The sequence below is a fragment of the Cebus imitator genome, unplaced genomic scaffold (assembly GCF_001604975.1).
Source record: "Cebus imitator isolate Cc_AM_T3 unplaced genomic scaffold, Cebus_imitator-1.0 Scaffold59, whole genome shotgun sequence".
NCBI lineage: Eukaryota > Metazoa > Chordata > Mammalia > Primates > Cebidae > Cebus > Cebus imitator.
In genome coordinates, this window is record NW_016107374.1 from 125,984 (window position 1) to 137,240 (window position 11,257).

General features: G+C 55.1%; 1 protein-coding gene across 2 annotated transcripts in view; it reads left to right on the plus strand.

The window, feature by feature from the left end:
• Positions 1-11,257, plus strand: part of CERK (ceramide kinase) — a 58,659-nt gene that overhangs the window by 32,775 nt on the left and 14,627 nt on the right. For both annotated transcript variants that reach the window (XM_017529436.2, XM_037738893.1), the window contains exons 6-7: positions 1,445-1,590; positions 8,892-8,966. In XM_017529436.2, the coding sequence (XP_017384925.1) occupies positions 1,445-1,590; positions 8,892-8,966 (221 nt within the window). The remainder of the gene's footprint in view (positions 1-1,444; positions 1,591-8,891; positions 8,967-11,257) is intronic.

Below are 11,257 nucleotides of genomic sequence, written 5' to 3' on the forward strand. Positions count from 1 at the left end.
CTCCACCCACGGCAGCTCCCCCCACATACTCCCCCCCAACTCCACCCGACAGCAGCTTGGCAGGAAGACCATCGTCTTCACTTTTCAGCGGTGATGGGGATGGTACCTTATTGCACCCACCCTGGCCGGGGATCAGCCAGTCATGCCATGGGCCCCAACTCCTGAGCACGCACCTTCTCTCAGAACCCAGGCACATGCCCTGCAAGAGGCGGGATGGCCTGACCAGTGAGGGCTGCTGTTCTTGCAGCTGAGCCCTCCGAGTGATCTGTGAACTCACAGATGCTACGCCGCACGTTCAAGGATGCCCTGTCCTTGAAAGCACAGCCCCTCTGGGAAGCCAGCCCCAGCACAAGGTGTAGGCTGTGGGAAGGGCAAAGAACCTTACCATGGGAGCCGGGCCCAACGTAGGTGCCCTGCGTGGTGGGTGGGTGGGGGGCAGAGATCTCAGCTCTGGAGACTGGCCTGCGCCTGCACAGCCAGACCCACCGGGGAGTGGGCAGGCACCCTGATGCTGTCGTGCTTGATGGGACCCCTCAGGCTGCACCCTCTAGTCAACCCCCACCACTCCTCCACGGGCAGCTCCTCCACGGGCAGCTCTTCCGAGTGCAGCCCTCTCTTCCCAGGTGGTGGGAGCTCTCGGGTTGCCGCACGCTACTGGGATATCCGGTGAACCTGAGCCATGTCCTCTGCCTTCCCTCTAGGCTGCAGTGACATGTCTGTCCCCGTGCCTGCACCCCTCGTTCTGCCGCCTCGGTGTTGGTTCCTTCGTCATCCCGGCATAGGACAGCACGCCCTAAAACCCGTCCTTTCTCCCTTTAGCCACTGCCCCGTCTCCACCTCCTCTCCTTAGATTTTCTCATGACCCATTTTGTCCAGCATCTATTCTGTCCCCTCTGCTCTTGCCTTGTGTCCTAAGACCACCCACACGGCTAGTCATTTGCTGCCTGAGCTGGGGTCATGCTCTTGGCTGAGATTTCTGACCGGACACCTTGAGGCTGCACAGCTGGCTCAGCCAAGGTGAAATATCCACACGCAGGTGCCTCTGCCTCTCCCGCCGTGCGGGCCGCCTGGACTGCAGCCTGTCTGCTATCACAAATTCAGCAGCACAGATCCGCTGTTCCCACCCCACAAACTAGAGTCTTGAGACCCAGAGTGTAGTGTTTTTGATGGGGTATTGGCATACCGGCATTCTCTGCCTAGCAGCCCAAATCCTGGACTCACAGAGGGAAAGCCAGTGTCTGGCATAAATCTCATTGTTTGTACACGTGGTCTAGGCCAGTCGTTAGAGAGGCTCACCTTATCACTTAGGGACATCAGGAGCCGCGCTCCCAGACACCTGCCAAGGGCCGGGCACGCAGGCTGCCCCTCCTGAGGTCGGAAGCCTCAGGCCTGGTGCACTAGGTGGTCGCCCTTGCGGGGCCCTGACCAGCTGTTCCTCCTGCAGCATCGTCTGTGTCGGCGGTGACGGCATGTTCAGCGAGGTGCTGCACGGCCTGATTGGGAGGACGCAGAGGAGCGCCGGGGTCGACCAGAACCACCCCCGGGCCGTGCTGGTCCCCAGCAGCCTCCGGATCGGAATCATTCCCGCGGGTACGAGCCGGCCTGGCACTCTCTCTCCTCTTTGTTCCCATCCTTAGAAATTGTTCTCCGTGAGCAGCCGCCTCGGACACTTAATACCCCAATTATTCTCCGTTTAGTTCGTATAGATTTCCTAACATTAGGGCCACTCTTGGGGGGATATCACTGAGAGTCTGTGACCAATGAAATAGGCACTTGTGGAAAGGAAAGTTCCCTGGCTACCCTGAAGGCTGCTTCACGCGAGGCAGGAGAACCCTGCTGCCGGGGTGCAGGTGTGGAGTGGGGAGGCCCCCGGTGCCTGGGAGCAGGTGGGTAGGTTGGCAGGGTGCATTCTGGAAGAGGTGGCTTCTGGATCTGAAGGAACTGGGAATTAGGGGTGGGTGTGGCAGAAGGAGTTGCGGTGGGGAGTTGGGAGGAGACTGGGGGAGGGCGGGCGGAACCGAGGGCAGGACCTGGGGGAGCCGGGAGCCGCTGGGCTGTGTCCTCAAGTGCTGGTTTGGCTTGGTCCACTCAGTGTCCTTCTAGGAAGCACTCTGTTTTTTGAAAAATCACAATGTTAAGCAACATCAGGGTGAGGGCCTGAGTGTGGTGAGTTGCAGGTTTGCAAATGACCTGGCAGGGGATGAGTCGCCTCCGTCCTCTCTGGCCCTGTGTCTGGCCCCACGAGTGGCGACTGGCTGCGGGCTAGGCTCCGGGCAGACGCTCCACGCCGCACGGTGCACCCTTCTGCTCTCCTCACAGCTCTGGGATGTGAGCACAGCAGTCATCCCCATTTTATGGATGATGACCGGAGGCACTGGGGGTGAGGTCACAGCGTCACCAGATGGAGCGAGAGTTGGAGGCTTAGAGCCCACTTTGCTGCAAAGCAAGGGAAAGCCCAGCCCTCACGAGGGACAGAGGCCGCAAGCCACCTTCTCCGCGGGCGCTGTTCCCAACCCTAACCTGCTTCCAACAGGTGACACTGCGGGCCAGTGTTTACTTGAAGGAGTCATCCTCTAAGCTGAAGCCATGACTCCTTCTTGAAGACAGAGCTTGTGAATCACCATGTGAGGCAAAGTGTTCCCCATGCATGGTGACATGGTGGGTGTTTTCAGCATAAAGACTCATTTTTAGGGGGATCTGTGTTAGCATAACATCTCATGAATTACTAATAATTGTTAGCAAGCAGTTGAGCAAGGTCATGGTTTTAAGTGTATATGAAAAGATGATGGTCTATTTAGGACCCTCTCCTTTTGCTTTTGGAGCAGATGTGATGCAGTTATTTATAGAAAGGGACTTTTTGTAATATCGCCTGATGAGTTTTAGAAGAATGCCGCTCACCTGAGAAGAGTCCTGTCTGGTGAGAACAGCCCAGCTCCCGGCTGGGAGACACTAAGGGGAGAAATTGTTCTTTATAAATAGTTCAGTAGAGAAAAAGCTCTCAGCACCCCTTCCGATAGCAAGCCTCTCAATTAAACCAAAGCATTACAGAACTGTCGCGCTGGATCTTGGCGGAACCTCTGCTCGGTGTCCTCCCATCCTCCTCAGGGGTCCTGTGCCGCCGCCGACCTCTCTGTTCCTGGCAGGCCATTAGGAGTGGGGAGAGCAGAAAAACTGCCTGGGAGTAAGCGGCTTGGGAGGACCCCTGGGCCCTGGCTGATGTCTGTCTTCCCTGCAGGCGGGGAGCTTGGCTTTCACTCGGGTGTCCTTGGTGGGGCACCCAGCCCTGGCACCCAAAGGCCCTCTTAGCTGTCTGCTGAATGACTAACAGAGCACAGCCGTGCAAGGTCAAGCTCTGTGTTCACACACACTCACGCTCCAGGCTTCTGGCCCCCGAAGGTGCAGAGGTCACGGCTTGCCTTTTTGTTTGAGACTGGGTCTCACTCTGTCACCTAGTTTGGAGTGCAGTGGCATGATCGTGGCTCACTGCAGCCTCGACTGCCCCAGGTCCAGGTGATCCTCCTGCCTCAGCCTCCTGAGTAGCTGGGACCACAGGTGTGCACCACCACACTTGGCTAATTTTTTTTTTGGTATTTTTGTAGAGATGGAGTTTTGCTATGTTGCCCAGGCTAGTCTCAAATTACTGGACTCAAGTGATCCACTAGCTCTGCCTCCCAAAATGGCGAATTGAGCCACCATGCCTGGCCAGTCACCACTTGTCTTGCTGGCTGCCGCTGGTTCAAGTGGTGTTCCAATTCTTTGTATTTGAGTCAGAGTCTCGCTCTGTTGTCCAGGCTGGAGTGCGGTGGTGCAATCTTGGCTCACTGCAACCTCTGCCTCCTGGGCTCCAGCCGCTCTCCTGCCTCAGCTTCCCGAGTAGCTGAGACTACAGTTGTGTACCATGCCTGGCTGATTTTGTATTTTTAGGAGAGATGGGGTTTTGCTCTGTTGGCCAGGCTGGTCTCAAACTCCTGGCCTCAAGTGATCTGCCTGCCTTGGCCTCTCAAAGTGCTAGGATTACAGGCGTGAACCACTGCACCCAGCCCATTCTGATTTAATGACTCAGGCAACCAAAGCTCGTGGCGTTGCATGTGTCTCCAAGGCCGCATGTGCCTGAGATGAAGGCGGCATCTCCTGCTGTCTTCACCCCAGGTCCCCAGTCCCTTCCTTCTTCTGTTCTCTGCATCTTCCACACTCATGAAGGACCCTGGCTCTGCATACGTGTGGCAATCAGAGGCTCCAAGTGATGATTTCCTCGTGGACAGGCCTTGACGTGGAGTCTCTGGACCGGCTTAATTCTCCCATAAAGGCCACAGCTCTCTAGACCACCCACGGGCTGGGAGGGGGAATTTCCCAAAACCTGGTGCAGCCTGGAGGTTTGTCTGTGGTTTACCTTTTATTCCATCTGATAGGCTAGGTATGCTGCCTTATTCGCTATCTTTATTTACTGTCTTTGTTTGTATTGCTTTCAATGTTTACTGTCTTTGTTTGTCTTGCTTTTATTGCTGAGACCACGCAGCTTTTACAGGTCCTTTTGCTGTTTGCACTTTGAGCTTCTGTAAACGTCCTTTGCCTGTAAACGTCCCGTCCGAGTTCTCGTGGGGAAGTGAGAGGGCACTGTCGCTTTCTAATTGATCACAACTTTGTTTACGCGTCATTTGCCCTTCATTGGTTTTTATGTTTTACAACTATTTTCCAAATTAGGTTTTTGTCTTCTAACTTCGTATGCGGTGTGTTCTGGATTTCATGAATTCTGTTTTTCTACATTCTAATCTATGCTGTATGGTTCTTACGTTGTTTGCAAGAAATCTGCCTTTTGTCACGATTTGTCAACGGCAGCGCTAAACCCTGACACCCTCAGCTCTTAAAATCCGAAAAGAGCTCAGGAGCTGAGACGGTGGCTCAGGAGCGCTCCTGGTGGCTCAGGCTGCACTTCCTCGTGGTCAGGGTGGCAGTGGCGCTGTGTGCCCTGCCCTCCTCTAGGCCTTGGCTGTGGCCTCTGCCCCAGGAGAGGACGACAGGCAGCCCACCAAATGTCGGCACAAAAGCCTTTCCCAGGGTGGGAAAGTCAGTGCAGCAAATACCGCTGCGGGGAGGGATCTTGGAGAGGGTCTTTTTGTGGCCCCTTTCCATGGGTGTCCAGGAGGCCTTTCTGAGAGGTGACAGGCGAGGGGCCTCAGCCAGGAGTCAGATGGTGCAGAGGGCAGCTGGTGGGAGAAGCTGGGGGTATTGGGGATGAGGAAGCCAGTGTGGCTGGGATGGGGGTGGAGGGTCACGGCAGGGCCCTGGGGAGATGCCAAGTTCCACTCTTCCCTGCAGCAGGAGGTCTTGGAGGTGGTGGTTCTGCAGGGGGTGACATCTGACTCTGCTCTGATACCGCTCTCTGCATGTGGTCCTAGGAGCATGTGGGCCCCGGTGAGAAGGCTGGTGACTTGGATGGCAGGGGTGCTGCACAGGGTCTGAGACTCTGGGGTGAGCGGATGGGGGGCTGCGTGGGGTCTCTGAGACATGGCATAGCCTTGAGTGGCAGAGTAAGGGTGAGGGAGGCACCCTACGGTGGCCCTGTAACAGTCGCCATGGCAACCTGGGAACCAGCCTGGGAGCACAAGAAATGCAAGTGAGACCTGACAGCCACAAACCCCATGGGAGGCCGCCTGGGCGTGCGCAGCTGGCCGGTGGTGGCAGCAGGCGCCTGGACTCACTCACATTCCAGGGTTCCAGTCCCTAGAAGGTGGAGAGGTCACTGCTTGTCTTGCTGGTTGGGGGGAGGAGGGGCAGGTGAGGGTTGGAGTCCTGGGATCCAGAGGGTGTGGAGCAGCCTCGGTGGAGGGCTGCCTCGGGGACACACGTCACAGCAACGTCATCTAGCACGTTTTTACCTTTCAAGTCTCTTCCAAATACATGTTAATTTAATTGCATTAGCAAATCTATAGGAAGAATAAATTGTCATTGGGTCCTTCATTTAAGGGCAGGTGTTAGCCCTTAACTGCATCTGCGGCTGGTAACTTCAGCCGGCCTTGCCTGTTAATGAACTGAGGCACAGAGAGGCTTGAGGAGATGATGTGTGTGCTGGGGGCAACCTCCCTGGATCCCGGTCCTTCCTGCGGGAGCGGGAGCGTGTGGTCTTTACTCCGGTGGCAGCCGTGCTGGTCGGGTGGATGAGGAACTCGTGCACTGAGTTGCGTCGGGAATGTTGAGGGCCAGCCCAGCTACTCCCGCATTGTGGGTGGTCGCTGGGGATACAAATCGTTCTTTTGAGCTCCGGTCCTCAGAGGGCGGGCTGTGCGGTCGGCCGGTCAGCCGGTGCAGCTGCAGCTTCCATTTCATCTGAGCCAGTGAAGCGGAGGATAAAAAGATGCATAAGCCACAGCTGGCCACGTCCACAGGGCTGAAGCAGGGACTTGAGCTGCCTGTCCTGGTATTAAGATCTCAAGTAGGCCGGGCGCGGTGGCTCACACCTGTAATCCTGGCACTTTGGGAGGCTGAGGCGGGCGGATCACGTGGCCGGGAGATCAAGACCATCCTGGCCAACATGGTGAAATCCCGTCTGTATTAAAATACAAGAAAATTATCTGGGTGTTGTGGCACACGCCTGTAGTCCCAGGAGAATTGCTTGAACCCGGGAGGTAGAAGTTTCAGTGAGCCGAGATTGTACCACTGCACTCCAGCCTAGTGACAGACCGAGACTCCGTCTCAAAAAAAAAAAAAAAAAAATCTCAAGAAATGGCAGTGTGTGACCTTCGCCGCATCCAGCCACTTCAAATGTTTATGAAAAATTCTAGGCTTTACACAGCGTTTCCTTTCTGTCCTTATGGCACGAAATTTGTTTCTTTGATGAAGTTGGCCCACAGGGTTTGACTGCATCATGCATACCTGCTGCCTGCTCTGGCCCAGCCTGGGGCGACTGAGGCCGTCATGTTGAGGGAAGGAGACCCATGCTGAGCCAGATCAGTTGGGGAGAGCAGCGGAGAGGGTGGCCCGGGGACTCAGGACAGACACCAGGGACCCACGGCACCTGACCTTGGGCGTGAGGAGAAACAAAAAAAGAGTCATGCCTGTAATCTCAAAGGTTCACTTATACATTTTTTACTTTTTGGTTTTTTTTTGAAACAGTCTCACTCTGTCGCCCAGGCTGGAGTGCAGTGGTACAATCTCGGCTCACTGCAACCTCCGCCTCTTGTGTTCCAGTGATTCCCCTGCCTCAGGCTCCCAAGTAGCTAGGATTACAGGTGCCTGGCTAATTGCTTGTATTTTTAATAGAGACAGGGTTTCACCATGTTGCCCAGGCTGGTCTCAAACTCCTGACCTCAGGTGATGGACCCGCCTGGACCTCCCAAAGTGCTGGGATCACAGGCATCAGCTACTGCACCTGGCCACTTTTTGGCTCAATTTTGAAATGAGATGTCATTCACGTCTGAGTTAAGATTTAACACAAAAGACAGACACGTGTTTAAAATGCATGTGTACCTACGTGTGCCAGCCCTTGGGCCGTCAGCCCACTGAGACCACTAACAAGGGCCCTTCTGCTGCGCAGTCTGGTCTCGGAGATCACCAGGAGGGCTGTGGTCCAGGACCTGCGTTGGGAACTCGAACTTCCAGGTGTCACCAGAGGTCACCGATGATGAGAGGCCTGTGGACTCTGGGGGCTGAGGCGGAGCCCCCGGGACCTGCAGCGCCCAGGCCAGCCTGTCTGTGCCTGGTCACACTTTGGGCCACTCCCTAGTGAGTGGTGTCATGGGTCCAACATTAGACTTGCTAGATGCTGTCATAAGGTTTGTTCCAGGGAGATCCAGTCTCGGCGTTTCAGCTACCCGGCACAGGTGCCAAATGTTTGGGCTGCCCGGCCTCGTCCTGGACCTACTGAGCGAGGAACTTGGGTGTTGGAGCCTCCAGAGTCACTGTTACAGACAGGTTCTCAGGATAGCCTCACCCCTGCAGGCTGGAGAACAGCAGCCTCAGCTGTGACCTGGTCAGAGTGAGACAGCCCCTGGGAGGATCAGCAGCCTTGCTGCCATGCCGCGGTCACCCCTGCCCAGGTGCAGCACGGTTCTGCAAAGCCACCCTCTGCAGCACCCTGAGGCCACACCTTGGTTTCCCCCTGTATGGGAGAGAAAGCAGAGCCCCGACCCTGGTCATGCATCTGCTGGTGTGGTCACTGGGTGCAGAGTGCAGGCAGCGGGTCCCTGCAGGTGCATCAGCTGGCGGCGGCCACTCCCTGTGAATCCAAGGTCAGCCTGCTCCTCCTTCAAGTGCAGCGCTGTTGCTGGAAACGGTGTCTTGGTGTGAAAGCCTCTCTAGTGCTGTTTTCCCGTGACCTTTGCAGTTGACCTACTTGTTCAGGCCTCCAAAGATGGCCTGGGTGGGCTCCGTTAGCCCTTGTGGTCCAGGCCATGGGGTGCTGCTGCCATCTGGGGGGTCCCCTGTAAGACAGGCTTCAGGAGCCACCGTGATGCTGGCAGGGCCATGTCCTAAGCAACTCCGAAGGGTGCCGCTTGATATTGTTGCAAGATTAATCTCGGTATTTTTTTTTGTTGGGGGGCAGAGTGCAGTGGCACTATCTTGGCTCACTGCAGCCTTCACCTCCCAGGATCACGTGACTCTCCTGCTTCAGTCTCCCAAGGAGCTGGGATTACAGGTGCATGCCATTACTAAACTTGTCTTTTAAGTAGAGACGGAGTTTCACCATGTTGACCAGGCTGGTCTTGAACTCCTTGAGGAATCAATGCTAACATTACCAATATCCATTTTGTGGGTAAATTCTATTTATTCCTTAGTGTTGGTTGACTCTTAGGGCCATGGAAGGAAAGGAATGAGGAACCACTCACTGAATTGGGAGACGGCGACAATTCCAGGTCATTCGAATGATTTTCAGGAGCTTCTCTCTCCCTTTACAGGGTCCACGGACTGTGTGTGCTACTCCACGGTGGGCACCAGCGACGCGGAAACCTCAGCGCTGCACATCGTTGTCGGTGAGCCTCCTCCACCCGTGCATGTCTCTGCGCCGCCCCAGAGATGCCAGGGCAGCCGGGCCTCCTGCGCCCCAGGCCTGTCCTGCTCTGGTGATCGTCGAGGGTTCTGGCTGCTGCCACCCTGTTCTGAAGCATGGGTCAAGCTGTGTCCCCTGCCCTGCTCTCTGCACTGTGATCCCACTCGGCACCCAGCTGCGAGGTCAACTTGTCAGAACAGCCTTTCTAGGGCACGCCCAGTGTGGCCCAAGCTCTTTCCCACAGAATCCACCACATGTGCGATGCCCTTCCTCAGCTCATCTGACTCCCGTGTTCCTCCTCCAGAGGCTGCTGTCCCGAGGCTCAGAAGCTGACGTGTCCCGCCGTGGTGCCTGTGGCCGTGGCCATGGGCACTGTGCCCAGGCGGACGCTGTGGAAGGCATGCCTGTGTGAGGCTGTGAGGTTTCAGTCCAGGACACAGCCCCAGTCAGGAAGAGCAGGAGGGACTGCCCATGGCCCTCAGCACGGTGGGCCCTAGCACGACAGGTCTTTAGTCCCCTTGCCTGTTCCTCGTCCCAGTACACAGGCTTACTGCGCCTCACCTAAGTCACAGAAATTGTTTATTTTAAAATAGCCAATTAGGTTTGGTTTGTTTTGTTTTTTGAGACAGAGTCTTGCTCTGTCTCCCAGACTGGAGTGCAATGGCACTATCTCGGCTCACCACAACCTCAGCCTCCCAGGTTCAAGCGATTCTCCTGCCTCAGCCTCCTAGGTAGCTGGGATTATAGCCGCGCACAACCACACCCTGCTAATTTTTTTTTTTTTTTGAGATGGGGTCTTGCTCTGTCGCCCAGGCTGGAGTGCAGCGGTGCAGTCTCGCAGTCTCGGCTCACTGCAGCCCCTGCCCCCTGGGTTCCAGTGATTCTTCTTTCTCAGCCTCCTGAGTAGCTGGGATTACAGGTATGCACCACCACGCCCGGCTAATTTTTGTATTTTTAGTAGAGACAGGGTTTCGCCATGTTGGCCAGGCTGGTCTCAAACTTCTGACCTCAGGTGATCCACCCGCCTTGGCCTCACAAAGTGCTGGGATTACAGGCATGAGCCATAGCGCCCGGCCAGGATTTTTTTTTTTTTCTTTGAGACAGGATCTCACTCTGTCACCCTGGCTGGAGTGTAGTGGCGTGATCATGACTCACTGCAGCCTTGACCTCCAGAACTCAAGCAATCCTCCCACCTCAGTCTCCTAAGTAGCTGTGATTACAGAGGTGCACCACCACACCTGGCTAATTTTTGTATTTTTTGTAGACAGGTTCTCCCTGTGTCTCAAACTCCTGGACTCAAGTGATCCTCTCACCCTGGCCTCCCAAAGTGTTGGGATTATAGGCGTGAGCCACCGTGTCCAGCCTGCTTCTGATTTCGTATTTTGTTTATTTATTTTACTATTATTGAGACAGAGTTTCGCTCTTCTTGCCCAGGCTGGAGTACCGTGGTGAGATCTCGGCTCACTGCAACCTCTGCCTCTCCAGGTTCAAGCAATTGTCCTGCCTCAGCCTCCCAAATACCTGATATTACCGGTGCCTGCCACCACGCCCAGCTAATTTTGTAATTTTAGTAGATACAGGGTTTCACCATGTTGGCCAGGCTAATCTTGAACACCTAACCTCAGGTCATCCACCCGCCTCAGCCTCCCAAAGTACTGGGATTACAGGCATGAGCTACCATGCCTGGCCTATTTTATTTTGACAGGGAGTCTCACTCTGTGGCCCAGGCTGGAGTGCAGTGGTTTGATCTGGCTTCACTGCAACCTCTGCCTCCTTGGTTCAAGCAATTCTCCTGTTTCAGGGTCCCGAGTAGCTGGGATTACAAGCACATGGCACCACGCCTGGCTAATTTTTGTGTTTTTAATAGAGACAAGGTTCCACCATTTTGGCCAGGCTGGTCTCGAACTCCTGACCTCCTCGGCCTCACAAAGGGCTGGGATTACAGGTGTGAACTACTGCACCCTGATTGGTTTTGTATTTTAAAATGCCATGTACTTTTTCTTCATTCTCAAACCACCATCCTTTGAGTTAATGACATTTCACAAGCCTCACTGATACACTCTTGGCTGTCCCCACAGGACAGCTCTCCTAGCCTGTTTTGGAAATTTGGGTCGTTTGAATAAAAAATATGGCATCCAACACCCCAAGAGACAGAATCCTGGGCATTGAATGTGTTCTGTTTGTTTCACACTATTTTTAAGTAACTCCCACGTTTGCAAAGTGCTACTGAAGGGGCCAGAGTGGAGGGGCGGGGCGGGGGTGAAGGGGCGGGGC